We start from the raw sequence: 25,072 nt of genomic DNA, 5'->3' as shown, positions 1-25,072 counted from the left end.
TGAAATGTCCTTCAGGAAAATGACATCTTCATTCCTTTCACTGGAGACTGACACTTGCCTACTAGGACATTTTCTCCAACATACTAGATCAGGCAAAGTTATGTTTAAGGTGAAACATTAGGGTGGGAATGACAGGTTCTGAATGCCAGGGATGACGCACATCCTGTGATTTTTAAAAGTTTTTTTGGAAAAAGTTTAACTTGACTTTAGCAGTTGTAGATTCACAATATAGTCAACTGAGGCAGAGGAGGAGGATGGATTTGGGGAGCAAATAAATGCTGCAGGGAGAAGACTCAATAGCCTCAGAAGTTGAGATCCTGAGTTTCATTAAAGCAAAAATTGAGCTATTTGAACTCATGACTTTGTAAATCTCAAATTCAATATGATTCATTTTTATTTTGGTTATCTAATAAAGCAAAGGTTAATAAAAATGTACCCTGGTATTCCATGTGAGGATGATGTTGGGGGGCACTCTACTATCTTTTTAATTTTTTTTTGGTGAGGCAATCGGGGTTAAGTGATTTGCCCAGGGTCACACAGCTAGTAAGTGTTAAGTGCCTGAGGCCAGATTTGAACTTAGGTACTCCTGAATCCAGGGCCGGTGCTTTATCCACTGTGCCACCTAGCTGCCCACTCTACTATCTTTTGATCTTAATTATAAATTGAGAATCCTATTGAAGATTTAAGTAATAGCTAATTCCTTGGAGAAGAAAATGGCAAACCACTCTAGTGGTAGCTTTGCTTCAAAAAATAGGGTCATGAAGTTAGACTCAATTGAAATGACACCACCACCACCACCACCACAACAACAACAGCATTGCTATAATGCGTGAAGATTAGTAAAGCACTAAAGACATATTAATGCATTTGATCCTCACAACTCTTGAAATGAGGAAACTGAGGCTGAGCAAGGCTAAGTAACTTTTTCCCCTAAAGAGTATTTTATTTTATTTTTTCCAATTGAATGTAAAAATAGTTTTCAACATTAATTTTTATAATATTTTAAGTTCAAATTTTTCTCCCTCCCTCACTTCCCTCCCCCCTCCCAAAGACAGTAAGTAATCTGATATAGGTTATTCAGTACAATCATGTTAAATATATTTCCACATTAGTCATTTTGTGGGAGAAGACTCAGAACAAAAGGGAAAAATCACAAGAAAGAAGAAACAAACAAAAAAAACCTAGCACGACAAAAAAGTGAAAATAATATGCTTCAATCTGCATTCAGAATCCATAGTTCTTTTTTTTTTTCTTTTTTGTTGGGGGGGGAGGCAATGAGGGTTAAGCGACTTGCCCAGGGCCACACAGCTAGTAAGTGTCAATTGTCTCAGGCCAGATTTGAACTCAGGTCCTCCTGAATCCAGGGCCGGTGCTTTATCCACTGTGCCACCTAGCTGCCCCCCATAGTTCTTTTAATTCATGTGAAGAGCATTTTCCATCATGGGTTTCTTGGAATTGTATTGGATCATTGTATTTCTGAGAAGATCTAAGTCTATCACAGTTGATAATCATACAATGTTGCTGTTACTATGCACAATTCTCCTGGTTCTGCTCACTTTACCTTAGTGATGCTTACATCAGTTCATGTAAGTTTTTCCAGGTTTTTCTGAAATCCTCCTGCTCAGCATTTCCTATTAACACAATGGCATTCCATTACACTCATATATCACAACTTGTTCAGCCATTCCCTGGTTGATGAACATCCCCTAAGTAATTTGACAAAGGTCAAGCAGGTAGCAAACTTCCTGAGGTATGCTTTGAATTCAGGCTTTTTTGTTTGTTTTTAATTAAATTCTAGCACTCTATTATGCTGCCTAGATATTAGCTGCACAGGAATGTGAATAAGGTGTATTTTTGCACAGACTTGAAAGTCTGCCATATGTTGAATTTTATTAATGAGCCTTGAAAAAAGACCTCCCCTAAAGTTGACCTCAATACTTATCATCACCTAGGGGTGACCCTGGGCTCTCCAAAGTTTATGTCAGTGAAGCCCAAACTTTAGCTGGTTCTACTAACCTGGAAAGGCTTCCACTGCAGGCCCGGCAATGTCCTAGGTCCAACCTAGCCAAGTGAAGATCCAGAAATGGATCTCCCATGGTCTACAACTCATATAGATTGTGAACTAAGGACATTTCAGAGGCACTGTCTACTTTTCTAGTAGGTTGGGAAAATGCCAGGGGTCAAAGTCAGCTCTTTACTTGACAATTTTGGTCTGGGGTCCCAGTAGACAGAGTATTGGTCTTGGAGTCAGGAAGACCTGAGTTCTAATCCTGCTTCAGATACTTTACTAACTTTGTGACCTTAAGTCAGTCACTTAACTTTTCTCAGCTTCAGCTTCATCTGTTAAATGGGGATAATAATACCTTCCTCTCACTAGGTTGTTGGGATGATCAAATGAGACAGCATGTATAAAGGTCTTTATAAACTTGAAGGAAGGAAACAGTAATTTATTAATTGCCTACTATGTGCCAGGCGCTGTGCTAAACACTTTGCAAATGTTATTTGATTTTATTCTCCCAACAACCTTGGGAGTTTAGTCCCATTAAAGCATTTAGCACTGGCACATAGTATCTACTGTATAAATATTGATTACCTTTCCTACTTCCCTATTATTAGCCCCATTTTACAGTTAAGAAAATGGAAACAGACAGAGGTTAAGTGACTTACCCGGGGTCACATAGTTCATAAGTTTCTGGGATCAGAATTGAATTCAGGTCTTCCAGACTCTGGGCTCAGGATTCTATCTATTTGTACACTCCACTACCTTTCAAACAGTTCTACATAAGACGATAATGGTGGTGACGTTCTCCATTAAACCTAGCCTAGGTCTGCTCACTAGGGAATAAAGGAATGTTTCAACAGCACCTTCTCTTCCTCTTCATTGAGAGATCAGCCTTCGCTATGACAACAACATCAGGGTTCTCTTCCATCCATCAAGAAAGCCGAAAACAGATGCTGGTTTCTTCCTGTTAGAGGTAGCAGGGCCAGAAATCAGTGCTGAAAACTGGTTGTGATTAGTGGAAGCAGTACTCACGCCAATGAGATCACAGATCTTTTGACATAGCAGAATGTATTTTGAAGTCCAAGTTCAGACTTTTCTTGGAAAAATATGATTTTCTCTTTTCAACAGAGAATAAAAAATATCTTAAGATTCTGAAGAGGATTGAGGAGGACTCCTAGAACCTCAGGCCTCTCTTCTCAGAGTAATGATAATGTAAAAGAACAGAAGATCATTTTTCCTTAAAGTAGGGATGACATGCCTGTGCATGTTTTAGGGAAGGGAGGACGGGTAATGCCTGTGTACCCTGCTCTGTTCTAGCTGTGCAAGAGGAGAGGCAGAGAAGCCGGGAGAGGGCAGAGAATGAAGTGGAGTCCACCAGCAGTGGCCATGAAGACATGCCTGTGGAGAGGATCCTAGAAGCAGAGCTCGCTGTTGAACCAAAGACTGAATCCTATGGTGACACAAACATGGAGAACTCAGTAAGTGTCCAAGGATGAGGGTCCTTGAGTGGCTACTTGGTCTGTGTCCACAGTGTGGAATTTCCAGTCCCTTTTACATCTCCCTATTTGTTCTTTCTTTAGACAAATGATCCTGTCACCAACATATGCCATGCTGCTGATAAGCAGCTCTTTACTCTTGTTGAATGGGCCAAACGCATCCCACACTTCTCTGACCTTACCTTGGAAGATCAAGTTATTCTTCTTCGAGCAGGTAAAGGGTCTGTGTGTCCTTTTCTCTGACTCCTTGCTGTTTACCTGATCTGCCATTTTGGAATCATAGTTATTCCTTTCACATCTTGAGGGTTAGGGTTGTGGGTACCCCTGTAATCTGGAAAATCCACAGAAATATTTTTTGCCCTCCCTTTGTACCAGAGAAGTCTGAATTAATATGGTATTAAAAGATAAAAGATATTGGTATTATTTAATGCTATATATATGTTTTATGCATTTCTGAGTTTCTAAAATTTTTCTATGTCATTTGCTGGCCTTCATGTGCTGTCTGGGGTTTCTGCAAACCTCCCCAAAATTCCCATTTAACTTTTTAAGCCAACTTGCAATATATTGAAACTGATGGGGAAAGTTGTGATGTACAAGGGATTACTTATTCTGGAGCTATTATATTTTATAGCAGCTAGTTGGCACAGTGGATAGAGCATTGGACCTGAAGTTAGGAAATGTTGGGTTCAAAAATGACCTCAGCATTTATTAGCTGTGTGAGCCTGGTCTGCCCCAATTTCCTTATCATAAAATTGGTACAATAATAGCAATTATCTTCCTCAGTTGATGGGAGAATAAAATAATATTTGTAAAGTGTTTTTAAAACCTGAAAATACTACAGAAATGCTAATTATTATCCATAATCATAATTGTAAAATATATACTAAAGTATATGCCATTGGATCACCACAGAGCTGGTACAATTTTATATAGAGATTGCTTTACACTTTAAACCAGTGGATGTTGAGTTCAAGTCTGGGTTCTAACACTAACTACCAATGTCTTCTCTGAATCTCAGTTTCTTCATCTGTAAAATGGGATTCACAATTCATACTCTCTTCCCTCACAGAGTTGTGAGCGAAGTGCTTTATAAACTTCAGAGTTTATAAACTTTAGGACTCTAGAAGTTTGAACTATTAGTAACTAAATATACTTACTATATTATATTATACTATACTATACTATACTATACTAAATATACCATATGGTCTAGGATTCAATTCAATATCTAATGCCTATTATGTGCAAGGCATTGGAGCTGGGGGTTATGACATTTATACAAGGATGTACATATAAAGTCCCCCCCACCCCGGCCAAATGATTTCAAGAGGAATGGAGTGCTAAATGAGGCCCAGAGATCAATAAGGAAAGAGTGTGTGTAAGGTGTCCGTCCCCCTAGCCGCACTTCGGGGGAATCCAGAGATTGAGGCAAAGGTGAGGAGGGAGTGCCTTGAAGACATGGGTGATCACAAGTGACAAGACACAAAGGCAGGAGATGAATGTCACCTACTGGGAACAGCCAGAAGGCCCCTTTGACAGAGACAGAGAGTGTGTGAAGGTGAGTAATATGGAATAAGACCAAAAGAGTAGGTAGGAGTCAGGTTGTGGAAGACATTAAATGCCAGGCTAAAGATCTGACATTTTATCATAGAGTCAAGAGAGAGCTATTAAATATTTTTGAGTATGGGGAGGGAGCAGCATCTGAGGGGAAAGCGTGACACAATCAGATCTCTGTTTTAGGAAGATCATTTTGGCAGCTGTTTAAAGACTAGTTTGGCAAGAGAAGAGATCCATACGTTGGATTCCTTACTGTAATGAAGAATGATGGATATCAGTGAATCAAGTAGCACCTAGTACATGCCAGGCACTGTGCTAGGCACTGGGGAAGTTTAAATTTTGTAAAGAAATTACATGTTTATTCCTTTTGAGATTCAATAGGTGTGAGGCTGGTGATGCTGGAGAGCTAGGGCTCTTGATCTTCTGAAAAGGAAGATTTGCTTTAATATTATTAGTCCAGTGACTGCCTGGGGACAGACTAGTTGCCTAGTTTAATACACACTTAGTGATGTCTTCTCATTTTAGAAACAAATTTCACCCACTAGAAACTGTCTGATTTTTCTGAAATGTTTTCTTCTAGATGGAATAAATAGGAAAGATACCACTGGAAACATCATAGCAACATGTGCTTGGGTTTTTCTTTTTTGTTTTCTTTTGGAGGGAGAGTAGGGGCAGTTGGTGTTAGGGAGGGGAAGATAAACAATTGTAAACATTGTACAATCCCTCCAGTTCTCCTAATAGTTAAATAGAGAAAGACTTAGATTAGGAGAATCAGTCCCCAAGGGATCACACTCAGGAAGGTCTTCTGAACTGTGGGGTCAAGAAACAGCAGAAATGGGACAGCTAGGTGGCACAGTAGAGTCAGGAGGACCTGAGTTCAAATCTAGCCTCAGATACTTGACACTTACTAGCTGTATGACCCTGGGCAAGTCACTTAACCCCAATTGCCTCACCACAAACAAAAAACAGCAGAAGTGGGCAAAAACTTTAATCATCACATTGTCCTTTCTTTCACTCTGAGACTGTCTACAGAAAGCAATTAAAGGAAGGATAAGCAGAACTTCTGGGCTGGTGTTTGTTAGGTTGGTCCTTTCTACTGTTTATTGTGTTGCTGCTGTTATCGTCGTCATTATTATTTCTTAAAGGGAACCAGGTAAGACCTGTTTTAGGAAGAATAAGTCAGCTGTAGGGACTTTTTATTCTTGGGGGTCTTTCCCTGTGTGTGTGTATGTGTTGCATTAATCCTTAAAGAAATGTTTGGGGGCAGCTAGGTGGCACAGTGGATAGAGCACCAGCCCTGGAGTCAGAAGTACCTGAGTTCAAATCCGGCCTCAGACACTTAACACTTACTAGCTGTGTGACCCTGGGCAAGTCACTTAACCCCAATTGCCTCACTAAAAAGAAAAGAAAAGAAAAGAAAAGAAAAGAAATGTTTGTCAGTCTTTCCTACAAATGACCTGAGGTCTTGGGCATAGAAGATGTGGAAGGTTTGGGCAATGATAAATCTGTTATAAAGTTAGTGACAGCCAATTTGGAGGCCTTCCCTCTTCTCTCACGCTTTTCTGTCAGAGATCTCAGGACCCTGGCAGTCCCACCAATGAAACAATACTAAAAAGAGGAATGGCTGATTTACTGGGGTTTGGTACTCTGATCATTTTTGGTTACTCATGTTATTTTAATTCTTTCTGATCATGCTTAAAGTCCAGCTTTTTGGGCTTGTCTTTAGAGACCAGTTATAAAACCATACCATTTTTTTTCTTAGTGACATTTATGTAGTTGTTCTGAAAACATAGGAAAGTCTGACAATTTTCTTTTCTTTAAATCTATCCCTACCTACCTATGTACCTATATATAATCCATCCATCCATCTCTCTATCTGCTGCTACCATGCTCTGGACTGGCCCCACCTTTGGCATCATAGACCTCTCCTGCTGACCTCCACCACCTAAATTGTCTTAGGTTTGGAAGATGCTTCATTCTGACCTTTTGTTGGCTCTGTTGCTTCAAAATTTCATGCTAGGAGTTATTTCAAAGTTGTTTGAGGGGAATTTTAGGAGAGTTTAGCTGGGTTGCTGCCTGTGTTCTGCCATTTTGGTCTGGCAATTTTCTCTTTAATGAAAGGATTTTTGATGATAAAAGAAAAAGGTGTGTCTGGGAATAGAATATACCTTTGTTCAGGCAGGGAGTCTCCAGGTTGACAAGGGACACATTTTTCCAGTCATAGAAAAGGACCTCGACCCAGTTCCAGGAAAAATTGTGAAACACATAGATTTTCCCATTGCTATCGCCAGACTTTTCTTTCTTTGCCTTTTACCTCAGGTACCTATTCTTTTCCCTCCTCAAATAAAAACCATCTCCCAGGAAAGAATCTGCAAGTAACTATTTATGTTTGAGTTTTACTATGTCACTGGGTCATGGATGACTTGGAGTTTTATCTTTGTTTTCATTTATGGAATAAAAGACTGTTCTCTGAGCTCTTGCCTTGGCTCTGACATTGAGCTATGCAAGCTTGGACAAATCTCATACTGTTTCTGGGCCTCAGTTTCCTTATTTATAAAATGATGGAATTGGATTTAATAGCTTTTATTTTATTTTTTTAGTGAGGCAATTGGGGTTAAGTGACTTGCCCAGGGGTTAAGTATTAAGTGTCTGAGACTGGATTTGAACTCAGGCACCCCTGACTCCAGGGCCAGTGCTCTATCCACTGCACCATCTAGCTGCCCTGATTTAATAGCTTTTAAAGTTCCTTCCAGCTCCAGGTCTAATATCCTGTGATTCAAACAAGTTTTTTTTTTAACATGTTTTAAAAGAAGTCGCACATCTTCTTTAGCCAACAACAGTATAAATCTTTGCAATGACTATATGTCATTTTGTGTGATTTCCCCAGACTGTAGGAATTAATTAATCGGGTATAAAATGAGGAATTAGCCTCATGAAGGCCCAACATATTGAAACACTATTTTGCTTCCCATTGTGAAGATGAGATGAAGGAAGACAAAGGCATTTGTTAAAGGATGTATAGGATTCTAACTCCCAGGCACAAGTGTATTGTACACTGATAAGCCAGGATGAGGTCTTTTGAATCCTAGTCAGTGTTTGAAAATGTATTTTCCTGTGTTTGAAATATTGTCTCCTATTTATTGGTGCCCAAGGGAGGCTTTGAGTTTTTGTTGCTGGGCATGTGATAACACCATAAAATAAATATGTCACATGAAAAGAAGAATTTTCTGGCATTAAAATATGTGCACTTATTTTTTTCCAAAAATGATATAGAAAAGTCTTGCTTATTTCATTCCCTCATGTATTCTACTGTAGGAGGATGAACATGTCTCTCATCCCTCAGTTTTAGACGTAGGACATCATTTAGCTCAAGGATATCCTTTGTCTTTTCAATTTTTGAGCCAGTCCTTTCATTTGTTCCTTCTAGACTATTTGTTGTTCAATTCAATTGTATCCAACTCTTTGTGACCTCAAGGGCCATATTTCTTGGCAAATATACTTGAGTGCTTTGTCCTTTCCTTTTCCACTTGATTAAGACAGAGGTTAAATGACTTGCCCAGGGTGATACAATTAGTGTATCTGAGGTCAGATTTGAATTCAGGTCTTTCTGACTCCAGCCACTCCATCCACTGATCCATAAGGGCAGGAGGGGGAACCTTGGATATGAACCAGGGACCTCTGTATAGGCTTCCAAATGTTGGAGATCACATCATTCTTCTTTGTATCCTAAACAATGCCCAGCGTGGGGCTAGGCAACCAACAGACACTCAAAACTATTTGTTAAATGAATGGGGAATAAATAAATTGCAAAGAAATTAGTTGTGTAATCATCATCCAAGGGCTGAATTAAGAAAGATTAGCAAAGATGGATGATGTGGGTGAGTAAAAACTATGTTAAACATTATGCGGTGTCAAAGAAATTGAATTAGACTATGATTTTTTTTAACAGGGCAATGAGGATTAAGTGACTTGCCCAGGGTCACACAGCTAACAAATGTCAAGTGTCTGAGTCCGGATTTGAATCCAGGTCCTCCTGAATCCAGGGCTGGTGCTTTATTCACTGCACCACCTAGCTGCCCCAGACTATTAACTTTTTGAAGTAACTGCATCTTATATTTCTTTATGTTCCCCACCATTGTTAGTATGGTGCCTTGAAATGAGTATGTTTTCTTTCTATCTCTCTCTGTGTGTCTCTCTCTCTCTTTCTGTCTCTCTGTCTCTCCACATATTCAGATAGACAGGTAGATCTATATATCTATCTAGTCATTTATTTAGGAGACACAGTCTTTATCCCCTGGTCACTATGCTAGGTAGTACTGAAAAGCCACCATAGCGTACAAAAGAATAGACTAATACCTATTTTCAGTTCTTCCATTAGTTGTATGACCTTATACAAGTTTTTTTTTTTAATCTCCCTGTATTTCAGGTTCCCCATCTGTCAAATGGGTTTAATAAAACCTTCCTCTATCACAGAGCTGTTACTTCAAATGAGACTAAAATTATAAAAACACTTGGACAGGGTTAAAAATATGTAATGTGTAAATATGGGTAATGTATTGTCACTATTTTGGGGTTAAAGGGCTTGGTTTCCACCCGCCTTGGTCTCCTTCTGAGCTCCCCATTCTTGTTGTCTCAGGCTGGAATGAATTGCTGATTGCTTCCTTCTCCCATCGCTCCGTGTCTGTACAAGATGGAATCCTACTCGCTACTGGTTTACACGTTCACCGAAGCAGTGCCCACAGCGCTGGTGTTGGGTCCATCTTCGACAGGTGCTTTCCTTTCTCCTCCTGCATTCCTGGGTTTGAGTTTGTGTTCTGGGTAGGACCTGGCAGCACTGAGCCTGAGGCTGCTCTGAGCATTGGCAAAGCAGCCACAGTTTGGTTTTTGTGCCTCAGATGGCAAGAAAGAAAGAAAGAAAATATATGTGTATGTATATACATACAATCTATGAGGTATGTTCATGTTATAAGCACATGCTTATATATGCACCACATGTGTGCTTGTGTACATGTGTGTGCTCATGTATCTTCAAATACACCTGTGTTTGTTCATTGTGTAAACATATTTTATACACATATACATACATACACATATACATACATAGACACATATCTTCAGCTAGGTGGTACAGTGGATAGAGTATCAGGTCTGGAGTCAGGTTGACCTGAGTTTAAATCCAACTTTAAACACTTACTAGCTAGCTCTGTGATCCTTGGCAAGCCATTTAACCCTGTTTGCCTTAGTTTTCTCATTTATAAAATGAGTCAGAGAGGGAAAGGCAAAGTACTTCAATATCTTTACCAAGAAAACTCCAAATGGGGTCACAAAGAGTTAGACATGACTGACATGACTGGACAACAAAGATACATATATACACATATATGCATGCATACATATTTATTTATAGAGAGACTGACATTGTGTATATGTGTATGTGTGTCAGATAAAGGTTCCCAAAAGGGATGAACTATTACTTTTTTGACCTTTTGTTTTTTTAATCATAAAAGCATTTTATCATTTTCCAGTTACATATAAAGATTTTTAGTTCCAATTTTTTTTCTCCCAGCCTCCCTTCTTTCCCCCCTCCTCAAGACAGAAAGCAATCCGATATAGGTTATATATGTACAGTCACATTAAACATATTTCTGCATTAGTCATGCTGTGAAAGAAGAATTAGAACAAAAGGGGGAAAGGTCAAAAAAGAAAAAAAAACCCAAAAAAGTAGAAATAGTATGGTTCAACCTGCATCCAGATTCTACAGTTCTTTTTTCTGGATGTGGAAAGCATTTTCCTTCATGAGTCCTTTGGAATTGCCTTGGATCATTGTATTGCTGAGAAGAGTTAAGTCTATCAGAGTTGATCATCACAGATTGTTGCTGTTACTGTGTAAAATGTTCTCCTGGTTCTGCTCATGTCACTCAGCATCAGTACATTTAAGTCTTTCCAGGTGTTTTCTGAAATCTGCCTGCTCACCATTTCTTATAGCAAAATAGTATTCCATTGCATTTGTATACCACTATTGTTCAGCCATTCCCAAATTGATGGGCATTCCCTTCATTTCCAATTCTTGGTTACTATGAAGAAAGCTGCTATAAATATTTTTGTGCATGTAGGTCCTTTCCCCTTTTTTTGATCTCTTTGGGATACAGACCTAGTAGTGGTATTACTGGGTCAAAGGTTATATACATCCCTATACCCCTTTGGGCCTAGTTCCCACTTGCTCTCCAGAATGGTTGGATCAGTTCACAACTCCATCAACAATGCATTGGTGTTCCAATTTTCCCACAGCTTCTCTGACATTTATTATTTTCCTTTTTTGTCATATTAACCAATCTGATAGATGTAAGGTGGTACCCTAGAGTTGTTTTAATTTGAATTTCTCTAATCAATAGTGATTTAGAGCATTTTTTCATATGGCAATAGATAGCTTTGATTTCTTCATCTGAAAACTGCCTTTTCATATCCTTTGATCATTTCTCAATTGCAGAATGACTTGCATTTTTATAAATTTGATTTAGTTCCCTAAATATTTTAGAAATTAGTCCTTTATCAGAAATACTGGCTGTAAAAATTGTTTCCCAACTTTGTGCTTCCCTTCTAATTTTGTCTGCATTGCTTCTGTTTGTACAAAACCTTTGTTTGTTTTTTGGTGAGGCAATTGGGGTTAAGTGACTTGCCCAGGGTCACACAGATAATAAGTGTCAAGTGTCTGAGGCCGGATTTAAACTCAGGTACTCCTGAATCCAGGGCCGGTGCTTTATCTACTGCGCCATCTAGCTGCTCCTATACAAAACCTTTTTAATTTAATGTAACCAAAATCATCCATTTTGCTTTTCATAATATTTTCTGTCTCTTGTTTTTTCATAAATTGTTCTCCTCTCCATAGATATTAGAGGTAAACTATTCCTTCCTCTCCTAATTTACCTATGGCATCACCTTTTATGTCTAAATCATGTACCCATTTTTACCTTATTTTGATATATAGTGTGAGATGTTGGTCTGCCTAGTTTTTGCCATATTATCTTCTAGTTTTCCCAGTAGTTTTTGTCAAACAGTCAGTTCTTATACTAGAAGCTAGAGCCTTTGGGTTTATCAAACAGTAGATTACTATAATAATTTACTACTGTGTTTCCTGTGCCTAACCTATTCCATCGTTCCACCACTCTATTTCTTAGCCAGTACCAAATAGTTTTGATGACTACTACTTTATAGTATAGCTTCAGATTTGGTAAAACTAGCCCACCTTCCTGTGTATTTTTTCCTTAGTTCCCAAGATATTCTTGACCAGATGAATTTTGTTATTATTTTTTCTAGCTCTATAAAATAATATTTAGGTAGTCTGATTGGTATGACACTGAATAAGTAAATTAATTTAGGTAGAATTGTCATTTTATTATATAAGCTCAGCCTATCCATGAGCAATTGATATTTTTCCAATTATTTAGGTCCAATTCTTAGTTGTCTGAAAAGTGTTTTGTAATTGTTGAACTATTATTTTAAAAGGGACAAATGCAATTAGAATAAAGATTGCTGACTTGGGTTGAGGGCAGATCCCCTCCATCTTTCTTCATTGTCCCAGACTATGACCTCTAACTTCCTGCTATAACTTGAGGTTGGCTCATCCACCCTTTGATTTGATAGATGAGGAAATTGAGTGAGGAAGTGACTTTTCCAGTCATTCACACAGCAAATTCCTTCCAGAGCTGCCCTTTTCCCAAACTCTGATTTCAACATGGCACGCTCCCATCCATGTGTATTGAGTATCTGCTATGTAGATATGCAGAGCGGTACTGTGGCATAGTGGGTAAAGGGCCAGCTGAGGATTCAGGAAGACCTTAGTTCAAGTCTTGCTTAGGAAATGCAGGATGAACAGCAATGAACAGCAGAAGCTGGCTGTGTGACTATGAGTATGTTAATTTCAGATGAGTAGCTGATTTGCATTGGTGGAAGAATTCTTTCACAGGTGAAATGTAGTTTGTAAAAACAAACCAAAAACCCCCAACCAAACAAAAATTGCCTATGCAAACAAAAATAAAACAAAACACTTGGTCACATTAACCCCTCTAGGGAGGATCAAGGTGAAAGGGCTTCTTTGGCTGCATTGGACAGGAGATACAAAGAATGATTAAGACTTGGCCCCTTGTGCTCTGGGGCTTTCAAGGGTAGTAAGAAAGCATCCCATGAAGAGAAACTGGGGGAAAATCCAAGCTGTTTCTTTTAGAATGATTTCCTCATGTCTATACCCTTGGATTTCTCTGCCCTGGTGCTGTATGTTGGCTCTATGCCTGGCATTTTCTCACTGTGATGGTTACTTCTTCTTGCTTCCTGTGCACAGAGTTCTCACAGAGCTGGTTTCTAAAATGAAAGACATGCAGATGGACAAATCTGAGTTGGGCTGCCTGCGAGCCATTGTCCTATTTAACCCAGGTAAGTTTACTGTGCTTGGGTCCTCTAAGGTATCCAGTGCACAGAGCCCTGGACTTTGAGTCAGGGAGAGTTCCAATCCTGCCCCAGGACTTATTTAGATCACTCCACTTTCCATCTCTCTCAGACTTAATTTTCCTATCTGTAGAATGGAAATAATAATAGCACCTACATCACAGAGCCATTGTGAGGAACAAAGGTGATAACAAGATATATAAAGCACTTTGTGAGCCTTAAAATCCTATGTAAATGCTTGATAATTTGATTATTATTTCTTTTTTTGTGGGCTCTCAGGGCACTTTTTGACTCAGTCCTCTGGGTCAGCTTTGCCAAGTCAATTTAGGAAACAATTGCTAATACTTGCTCTATGCAGTACAGTCCTAAGTTGGGGGTGGTGGTGATATGAAATAAGAATTACACGTTCCTTGCCTGAATGAAGTTATTTCAGTAATAAATCAGGCTACTGGCAAAAAATGATAACAGAAATAATATTACATCTGTCTAGTGCTTAAGGGTTAACAAAACACTTTTATATTCAATCAACAATCATTGAAATACCTACTCCATGATGCCCTTTGCTGAATCTCCTCCTAAACTATTAGTGCCCTTCTTCCCAAACTACTTTGTAGTTATTCTCTATATAGTATGTGGGAATGTAGTATATAGTACATACATACATACCTATATCTATATATCTATATCTATATCTATATCTAGTCCTACCTAATAACATACAAGATGTCCCAAAAGTCTTGGTGTAGATAGCTTAAGATGGCACTAAGACTTTTGGGACATCCTGTATGAGCTCATTAAAAGTAGAGATTGTTTTCATTCTTTGTCTTTTCATCCCCCAAACCTTGAACAGTGCCTAACACCCAGTAGGCACTTATTAAATACTTGTTTATTGATTAGATTTTGGATTCCAGAATCAGTAAGTTGACAGGCCTGAACTTGAAGCTCCCCCTCCCCTGGCATAGGCTTCAAGAGCCCAGGGTCAAGGGGAAGCTAGGTGGCACAGTGGATAGAGCATTGGCCCTGGAGTCAGAAGAACCTGAGTTCAAATCCAGCCTCAGACATGTGACACTTTACTAGCTGTGTGACCTTGGGCAAGTCACTTAACCTCAATTGCCTCACTTAAAAAACAAAAGAGCTCAGGGTCAGTTCTATGATTCAGCGAGGCAATTGAGAAGCCCTTTGGTGGAGGAATGTTCTAGCTGTAGAATTAGCTAGGTGGCATCGTAGATAGAGTACACGGCCTGGAGTCAGGAAGACTCATCTTCCTGAGTTCAAATCCTGCCTCAGACATGTACTAAACTCTGGGCATCACTTCACCTTGTTTGCCTCAGTTTCCTCATCTGTAAAATGAACTGCAGAAGGAAATTGCAAACTACTCCAGTATCTTTGCCAAGAAAACCCCAAATGGGGTCATGGAGAGTCAAACATGACTGAAATGACTCAACAAAACCAAGAAGTCAGCAGTGGACTTACTCTTCGAGGGTTTATTTTAGTGCATCTTAAGGATAACAGCAATTGTAGGAAAGTCCTGGTCCGATGCACAGGCATGCAGTTGGTACAGTTTGAAGGGTGTGGATAAAGCCTTATACCTCTCCCCTCCCAGCTATTCCTACTACAAAGAAGAGAATCTCATCTCAGATTCTCAGAACTTTAATTCTGGGAAATTCCCAAGGAAAGAAGAAAACAAGCTTTATTAAGTACCTGCTAGGTGTCAGGCACCTCAGCAATTTACAATGTTCATTTGATCCTGACAGCCACCCTGGGAGTTAGGTGCTATTATGTTTTCCCATTTTACAGATGTGGAACCTGAGGCATACAGGAGATAACTGACTTGTCCAGGGTCATATATCTAGTCATTGTCTGAGGCCAAATTTCAACACAGATCATATTGACTCCAGGATCAGTGCTTTACCCATTGTTCTACCTAGCTAGACAGAAGAAATTCATCCTTTTAAGTTGACATTGTTTTTAGAAAGTTAGTATAAATATAAATATATTAATATAAATCTCACACATGAGAGGATAACGCAAAAGGCACTAACACACATTAATGTCTCAACACCAAATTATTAGATAGGGACCTGGCAGTAGAGAAGAGAGACAAGGAAAGTGGGGCATGAAAGCCCTGAAACTGACATCACACTTTGCTGCCTGTCCTTCTGGTGAGTCACTATGAATAGACAGCTGCTCCAAGTCTCCAGTTTCCCTGCAGGGGCATAACCTGAGTTGCTCTTCTTTTTCAGATGCTAAGGGATTATCTAATCCTTCTGAAGTGGAGGCTCTCAGAGAGAAGGTTTATGCTACCCTTGAAGCATACACCAAGCAGAAATACCCTGATCAGCCTGGCAGGTGAGTTGGCAGCTCTACTCAAACAGGTGTGTTCCCAGAGATTTCTTCCATGTTTTGTAACAGGAAGACAATGGAAAGGGGGGAGGGGCTGGGTCAAGTTGGTTCATATGGGAAATCTTTCACAAAGATAAGGTGGGCAGGAGATTGGGGCTTCTTGTATAGGGGAAGAAATCTTCTAAACAGGGAGATGTGTGTTATATACATCAATGTCTTCCCCCTGATGTTTTTTTTTCCTGTTATCAACATCTGGAAGTGAAAAGCACTGTGGGTAAGGAAATTCACCTAGGACTATGATTGAAAAGGTTTAGAGTTCATGATGTGGAACTCCCTGTCCTGATGATGACTGGCAGCTCACTTGTAAAGTGTAGTCTTAGAGAATTGTGTAGGGAACAGGGATATTAAGGGACTTGCCCATGATCACAAAACTAATTTATATCAGCAACAAGACTTGAACCCAAGCCCTTCTGACTCAGAAGTTAGCCCTTGATCCACTGTCCCCACACTGCTTCTTCATTATAATGTCAACATTAGCTATTATCATTAATATCATTATCATGGTCTAACAGGGTTGATGTCTTGTCTAAAACCAATATTCATACAAATATAGCTTACCTAAAGGAACCCACTATTCTAAATTAGTCTTACTGTTATTGTCCCATCATACTTCCCCACCTCCAAGCCTTTTCTCATTCCGTTCTCCCTTGCTTGGAACACTCTTCCTGATCTCTGCCTTTTCACATCCTTCTTAACCTCAAAACTCAACTCAGGTCTAAACTTTCCATGAAAACTTCTTGCCATCACATTTATTTGTTAATCATCAGCTGCCTTGTGATATGGCATATTCTTTTTACTTTTTACATATCAATATTCTGTCCTGGGGGCAGAGACTGTGTCATATTTGTTAGATATCCCCCATGTTAATTAGCAAAGTGCTTTGCATGTATCCAGGCCTCAACAAATATTTGTGAAATGATAAAACTCATAAAGAAGGAATTGCCAGGCTAGTGGAGAGTGTGACATCAATTATATTCCTTCCCTTAAGAAGACAAAGACGAAGATGAAGATGAAGAAGACGAAGACAAAGAAGAAGAAGATGAAGACAAAGAAGAAGATGAAGAAGAAGAAGAAGAAGAAGAAGAAGAAGAAGAAGAAGAAGAAGAAGAAGAAGAAGAAGAAGAAGAAGGAGGAGGAGGAGGAGGAGGAGGAGGAGGAGGAGGAGGAGCAGGAGCAGGAGGAGGAGGAGGAGGAGCAGGAGGAGGAGGAGGAGGAGGAGGAGGGTGGTGGAGAAGATGATGAAGAAAAGAGAATGCAGATGTTTGTTCTTCAGTATTAATCTTTAGAATTTAATATTTCCCCTCAACCAAATTCTAAACAGTTTTTGGCTTACAGTTGTCTCCTAGGATCAGATCAGAGAAGAAGCTATTTGTTTTTGCTTAGAAATTTGCTTATAAATGAACTGTTTTATATTTGTTGGGGAAATGGGATGAGATGATGAGGGCTCTACCACTTACAAATTTGTGATCTTGGACAAATCACTTGACTTTCATTAGCCTCAGTTTTCCCATTTGTAAAATGAGGAGGTTGGAGCAGGCTGATTCTAGGGAATCTCTCAGTTCTAAGTCTCTGATCCAATGACCTCTGAAGTCCCTCTCAGCTTTAAAAGTATGAGCCTAAGGATTGTTGCTGTACTTTCATCTACAGTCACTAGGTGGCAGAATGGATAGAATATTGGGCTTGGAGTTGCAAACACTTGAATTCAAATCCTGCCTAAGACACTTACTAGCTGATCTTGAGCAAGTCATATGGGCTCTGTCTTCCTACTTTCTTCATCTTCAAAAATAAGAGGGTTGAACTTTATGGCTTCCAGAGAACTTTCTATGACTTTATGATGCCTATTTGGGGTCGCATTCACATCTAAAGGTAACTAGGTGGCACAGTGGATAAAGGACTTGACCTGGAGTCAGGAAAACTCATCATCCTGAGTTTAAATCTGGCCTCAGGCTGTGTGACCCTGGGCAAGTCACTTAACCCCAATTGCCCCCCACACACAAAAAAATCTGGCCTCAGACACTTACTAGCTGTGTGACCCTGGATTTGCCTCAGTTTCTTCATCTGTAAAATGAGCTAGAGAAAGAAATGACAAACCACTCCTGTATCTTTGCCAAGAAAACCCCAAATGGGATCAGAAAGAATAGGATATGACTGAAAATGACTGAACAACATTCACCTCTAAGGCCAAAAGTCTGATCCTTGGGTTTAGCCTTGTAGAATTTCAGAATGAGAAAGGGCCTGAGAGGTCATCTAGTCTGGAGGTAGCAAGCATATTTCTCACAACATTCCCGGAATGCAGCCTGAATCAGATTAAAATTTAATTGTGAAATATTGAACAAAATAAATAAATATACAATAAATAGTTAATATTCATATGTGGTTGTTTAAGTTCATATCAACCCACAGTGATCCTTATGGATTATTTACTGGCCCCTTTTTCTAATTAAGTTTGAAGCCACTGATCTAGTATACCTCCTTTCCCCTGCCCCATGTATGAATACCTTTTACTATATCCTGATAGGCTCTCATTCAGTCTTTGCTTTGTGTACCTTTAGTAATGGGGAACTCACTATCTCCTTGAGAGTTCCTATTCCATTTTTGGACAGTGTTAATACTGAAGAAGTGTTTTCTTGTATAGGACAGAAATGTTTCCTTCTAATTCTCAGATATAGGCTATAGTTCTAGAGTTATGTTTGAATCCGTAACTGCTCAATTGATTTAAAATAATACATTCCTTTGCCACATACTGCCTGGGCAAACCTGGGCAGATCACTTGACCTTTCAGTGCCCCAAGCAACTAAATAAGACTATATGTTGCCAGAATAGGTAGAAATCAGCATTGACAGAGGGACCTTCTCACTGGAGCTCTCATTACTGATGGAATTACAGAGATAGTTTTCTGAAGTTCTAAATAATAGTTTCCCAGCTTGCTTGTTTCCAACTAGATTAAATAAACTCCTAAGCAAATGAAATTTCTTTTTGGTTTGTACCTGTGATTTCACTGGTGTAGTAAATTTTCTCTACCAATTGATATCAACACTTGCTCTTCAATTTAACTTCTGAGAGGTACTTAGACTTGAAATGATCTGTCCAGAGTCACACAGCCAGAGGCAATATTTGAACCCATTTCTTCTTGACTCTAAGTCCAAGTTACATCTATATCTCAGTCTCTTTCTCTGCCTTCATTGGTCTCTGTGACCCTCTGTATCTTTCTGTTTGTCTCTCTGGTCCCTGATCCCCCAACCAAACACACACACACACACACACACACACACACAAACATGCACACATGCATACACACGCACAGAACCTTTGGAATGGTACTTGGCAGAACTGGCTGAGGAAGTACCCACACAGACTTTAGTATTCACTTCATGTCCCATTAACACTCCTTTGTGACTATTCATCCACCAGGTCTAATCCCTTTTGTGTTACTTACATCTCCATCTTCAGTTAATACTTAGCAAGCACCCAGAAAGTACATGGTCCTGAACTATGTTATATGCAAAGAAGCAATAGTCACAGGGTCCTGAATGGGTAACTAAAATATGTGATGCTCCTTGCCAGTTCCCCTAAAATATGTGGCCCCCATTGACTGGTTTCATGAGTTGAATCTAGGATTAGAGGCAACCAGTGCAGACCCATCCAAGGAAATTTGGACAAAAGGCAGTCTCTCTGACATGGTGTGTGTGTGTGTGAGATAGTGTTGGGCTGGGTCTAGTTGAGTTGGTTGAGGGGATTTCCTTCCTATCATTTACACCTCTGGGCAGAGGGTATACCTGTGTACAGGTGTTCTTTATGAGTAGATTGGCAGCAGGAAAAAGCAGAAGCAGAGGCATCTCTTCAATGGGAGTGTGCTTCCCTCTAGTGGTTCAGTAGTACACTAAACAGCTTAGAATGAGAACCTGCCCTTCCTCCCTGTTGCCCGCAGATCCCAGAATTGAAGAGCCCTGGGGAATATGTTTTTTCTTTCACTGACACAAACTCAACTTCCTAAACTAAGGGTTGAGAACTCTCTTAATGGTTGCGCACATTGATTGTCCACCAAAGTCATTGTCTTAATGACCTACAAGAGCGAGGGCTGCCCATGCCTATGTCCCTGCTGAACTGTGTGACAGGGAGGGGTGTCTTCAACTTTGTTGTGCCTTGGACTACCTTGGTGTAGTCTAGGGAACCTTTCTTAGAATAAGGGTTTTCAGTGAATAAAATGGCATTGAATAGAAAACCAATTGTGTTGAAATAGTAATCAAAATATTTCTAAAAAACATGTTCACGGTCCCCAGGTTAAGAATCCTTGCTAGAGAGGAAATGCAGTAGGTCTGAAAGCTTTGGTCACTCACAAAGGTGGGACTTAATCTATGCATACACCTCAGTTGTACTCAACCATTTTCTGAATTTCCCAATCACAGAGATCATTCAAGCAAAAAAATCCCACCTAATTGGAATGATATAGCTGCTGAATTGTGTGAGAAGGCTATTTCTATAGGCTGGACTATTGGTTTTCCCCCCAATATGGAGCCTGTTGGTAAGGTGAGAAGAGGAAGCAATACTCAGGACTTAATACATGATAGAATTCAATGCCTCTCAGGAAGTGAGTTACTGAGTTACCTGATAGTCTCCAAGAACTTCATTAGCCTTTAAAGGTACTTTATTTATATTCTGGCAACTTTGCAGCATAGTAGATCAGGACTTAGAACTAGGAAGACCTGAGTTCAAATTCTGCCTTAGATACTTACTAGTTATTTGAGCATGGGCAAGTCTTTTAACTTTTTTCAATTTCAATTTCTTAATCTGTAGAATGGGGGTTGTTGTGATGATCAAATGAGATGATACATGTAAGGAGCTTTATAAGCATGAAAGTGCTACAGAAATGTTAGATGTAGTTATAATTATAATAATAATTATTATAAAAAGTTCTAGAAAAGTAGAGGCATGGATCTTAATATTTTGTCAAATCATAGCATATCAGATTTTGTAGGGAACTTAGAAATCATCTGGTTCAAACCTATTTGTTTTATAGATTAAAAAGTTGTGATTTAGAGAGGTGATATGACTTATCCAGTCACTCAACCAGTAAGTGGCAAAGATAGCTAGATTTCCTTACTTTCAGTGATATGGCTTTCCCCCCACCCCTGCACTTCAACATATATTATCATGCCTAAAGTTATGAGTTTTCTTGGCAGAATAGGCAGCTGAGAATAATTTGTTCCAATGGCCACAAAGGTGGCTGAAGCAGGTGTTCTGGAATAGTTATAACATGGTCAGACATTGAAGACCCTAGGGTCATCAACTGCATTCCAGACCATTACCAGTCATTTTAACTTTTGTTTTGCCATTGGACTTAGATGACTCAGGAAGAAAGAGAAAGGCTGATAACTGTCTTACTTAAATCAATCCACACAAGTCAAGATATCACCCTGTGATGCCATTGGTCCTCTCCAAAAACAAAGGATGAACAACAGTATTTGGAAGACAGCTCTAAAGTGACGTGATAGCATAGAACTTTAAATTGTCCATGTTAATAGAGGAGGACTTCCAAACCTGTTTGGAGTAGCAGTCCTATCATTCATTCCTGTAAAAATTATATTTTAAGAAGTTTTCCATACCCACCCTCTGAAATAATATTGTCACACTCATGCTCATCTGCAACCAAAGTTGAGAATTGCTCCTCCAGATGAACAAACAGCTCCTCTATGATACCTTGAGCTTGCTCTTATAAAGTGATGACTGCAGCGATCCCATTTCTAAAATAATATTTTCAAATTCTGAAAGTATATCATGTGAAGAAAAATGGAACCATACAACCATCAACACTTTTTTAAAGAAAAGAACTCAGGGTTTTGGAAAGAGAGGTGAATACTTGGGATAATTGCAGGGCTAGAGCAGGAAAAGAAAGAGGCCAAAATGGGTCCAGATTAACCCCAGGCTGCCTGGATCCCTTCCTTCTGAAAACTTTTGATATTGCTTACAGTGTGCACCCTATAATATAGCACTTCTTCCTTCCTTCCTTCCTTCCTTCCTTCCTTCCTTCCTTCCTTCCTTCCTTCCTTCCTTCCTTCCTTCCTTCCTTCCTTCCTTCCTTCCTTCCTTCTTTCTTTCTTTCTTTCTTTCTTTCTTTCTTTCTTTCTTTCTTTCTTTCTTTCTTTCTTTCTTTCTTTCTTTCTTTCTTTTTGGTGAGGCAATTAGGGTTAAGTGTCTTGCCCAGGGTCACACAGCTAGTGAGTGTCAAGGGTCTGAGGCCAAATTTGAAGTCAGGTCCTCCTAAGTCTAGGGCTGGTGCTCTATCTACTGCACCACCTAGCTGCCACAGTATTTTTTTCTGAATGAGTGAATGAAGGGATTAAAGAGCTAGGTAGACAAAAAGAGATATGGACAGATGAAGCATTTATTGAGCACCAGATACTGGGAATATGAATACAAATATAAGCAAAAAGAAAGACAGTCTCTTCCCTCAAGTAGCTTACATTCTAATGAAGGAAGACAACCCATAAAAGGAAACTGAAAAAAGTGGGCGGAGGAGAAGGTATCTGCCTATGGGCATGGTGGAGCTGAGCCAGATTGGAAGTGAGTATGGCTGGCATGGACACTTTCTCTAATGGAGTTTCTAGGTAGAAACTCATCAGTTGGAGGAGGAAGGCATAAAGGTAGAGAGTGCGAGGGCAAGGAGGACTCTGGGACTGAGGTGGAGAAGTAGTTTGTGATGTCATGGGCTATTTTTAAATTAAATTTTTCATTAAGTGCTTACCAGGTGTCAGGCACTTTGCTGAGTATCGAGGGTACAAATACCAACAAGCAAGGATTTTCTTCCAAAGAGCTCGCATTCTAGTTTTAATGAGGAAGGACACATAAAAGGGGAGTTAAGAGGGTTGGTCTTGGGATAGGTGGGATGGCATAGTTTGGAAATAGCTGGGAAGGAAAGTGATGGCCTGGTTCAGAGTGGGATAAGGCTAAAGGTTACATACCATATCTCAGGGTTCCAGAGCAGAGTCTGAGTTCTGGTGGTAAGGCTGATGAAGAGGATGACCAGCATTCAGGTGACATGGTTGAAAATGGCTGGGGCAGCTAGGTGGCGCTGTGGATAGAACACCAGCCCTGGAGTCAGGAGGACCTGAGTTCAAATCTGGCCTCAGACACTTAACATTTACTAGCTGTGTGACCCTGGGCAAGTCACTTAACCCCAATTGCTTCACCCTCCCAAAAAAAATTGGAAAATGGCCGAGAAGTTTCTGGCATTATTGCATATGCATGTACATATACATATGTGTATGAGTGGGTAAACATACCTATGTATGTCTTGTTTCTCAACTAAACTATAATATAACTTCTTAGTGAATAGGAGCAGTGTTTTCTTTCTTCAGGCAAATAGATGGTAGGTTACTGTGCTTGGAGTCCAGAAGACCTCAATTCAAATTTAGTCTCAGATATTTAGTAGCTGTAGTACCCTAAGCAAGTCATTAAACTTCTCTCTGCCTCAGTTTCCTCATCTGTAAAATCAGGATAATAAAAGCACCTACCTCACAGAGTCATTAGGAGATCAGATGAGATATCATACATAGAGTGCTTTGTGAACCTTAAAATCCTATATAAGTGCCAGCTATTGTTAAGATTTCTTTTTTCTCTCCCCACCCCAACTAGGCTTAGAGCATTGCTGGGTACTTAGCAATAATACAAAAAATTTGCATATTGCTTCATATTTGCCAAGCATTATGTTAGGTGCTAAAAATATTATCTCATTTGATCCTCATAACAACTCTGGGAGGTAGGTGCTATTATTATCCCCAATTATACACTAGAAAACAGGCAAAGAGAGGTCAGGTGTCTTGCCCAGGGTCACACAGCTAGTAAGTATCTGAGACTGGACTTGAACTCAGATCTTCTTGACTCTAGGCCTGGAGCTCTCTCCACTGCACCACCTAGCTGTAGGTGGTGCACAATAAGTTCTGGTTGATTAAGAGGACTAGGAGGGGAGCTGGGTGGCACAATGGATAAAGCACCAGCCTTGGATTCAGGAGGACCTGAGTTCAAATCCGGCCTCAGACACTTGACACTTACTAGCTGTGTGACCCCGGGCAAGTCACTTAACCCCAATTGCCTCACAAAAAAAAAGAGGACTAGGAAATTCAGAGGCAAGTAGGACTTTCTTTTGCCCAACAGTACTTCCTTGTATTGAACTCAAATCTGTCTCACCAGCTTCCCTGTTACCCATGTTTTGATATCCTTTTCCAGATTCGCCAAACTCCTACTTCGACTCCCAGCCCTTCGGTCCATTGGCCTGAAATGTCTTGAGCACCTCTTCTTCTTCAAGCTCATTGGAGACACACCCATTGATACTTTTCTCATGGAGATGCTGGAAACCCCGCTCCAGATTACCTGAATCCATCAGTCCTGGCCCATCCTACCTGGGGACTCGTCAGGGCCCAGGATCCTGTGATCCCCCTCTTCTGCACACTCTCCTCCCAGCTTTGACTCTCTTCCTGTCCCCATAATGTGACAGCTTCTAATAAAGAAAGCCTTTTTACACAAGACCCTTTTAGATGGAGTTTTGCATAGATGAAAAACTTAACTGTTCCTTGCTGGAAAGGGGTTTAGGGGTTCTGACCTTTCTGTTGGTTCTTGGGTCATTAACCAAACACTCTGTACATATAATTGGTTTAAATTATTTTTTCACTTGCCATAGAAAAAAAAAGAAATACAAATAATAAAATAATATATGACATTGGCACTCGCTGTCGTATAGGGTGCGTTATTGCATCGAATAGCTCTCCATCATACTAAGGAAGGAGTCCCCTGGCAGGGACTGGGTAGGGTATATCTTTTACCTCTAGATCTGTAAGTCTGATCAGGTTTGAACTGGTTACTCCAGAAGGCATTGAGAGAGTCCTCAAGCTCTCCATCACTGTCATACCCCTGGCTTCCACCATCAGTCACATGATGAACCCTTGATGCTTAATCCTTGGGAATGTAGACATCTTGGTGGGATCTCCACAAATGTATTTAGTGGCTTGAAATTAGAGGAGTTTTAGGTTGATTGGGCGGAGGCAAGATGGTGGAGGAAAGGCAGTGAGCTCTCCAAAATTATCGAAATTAGAGGAGTTTTCTCAGCCTCCTAGATAGACACAAGCCATGGCTTATTTGACTTTAGCCCTAAATAATTTAAGATAACTTGCTTCTAGGTATT

General features: G+C 39.9%; 1 protein-coding gene across 2 annotated transcripts in view; it reads left to right on the top strand.

The window, feature by feature from the left end:
- RXRG (retinoid X receptor gamma) overlaps positions 1-24,417 on the top strand; it is an 87,030-nt gene extending 62,613 nt beyond the window's left edge. For both annotated transcript variants that reach the window (XM_043964267.1, XM_043964266.1), the window contains 6 exons: positions 3,320-3,480; positions 3,583-3,712; positions 9,692-9,824; positions 13,391-13,482; positions 15,738-15,843; positions 24,121-24,417. In XM_043964267.1, coding sequence (XP_043820202.1) covers positions 3,320-3,480; positions 3,583-3,712; positions 9,692-9,824; positions 13,391-13,482; positions 15,738-15,843; positions 24,121-24,268 — 770 coding nt within the window. In that variant the 3' untranslated portion in view covers positions 24,269-24,417. The remainder of the gene's footprint in view (positions 1-3,319; positions 3,481-3,582; positions 3,713-9,691; positions 9,825-13,390; positions 13,483-15,737; positions 15,844-24,120) is intronic.
- Positions 24,418-25,072: the final 655 nt, after the last annotated feature.

The sequence above is a fragment of the Dromiciops gliroides genome, chromosome 4 (genome assembly GCF_019393635.1).
Source record: "Dromiciops gliroides isolate mDroGli1 chromosome 4, mDroGli1.pri, whole genome shotgun sequence".
Taxonomy (NCBI): Eukaryota; Metazoa; Chordata; class Mammalia; order Microbiotheria; family Microbiotheriidae; genus Dromiciops; species Dromiciops gliroides.
The sequence above is the reverse complement of the archived record's forward strand: the minus strand, read 5'-3'. Positions and strand labels throughout refer to the sequence as shown.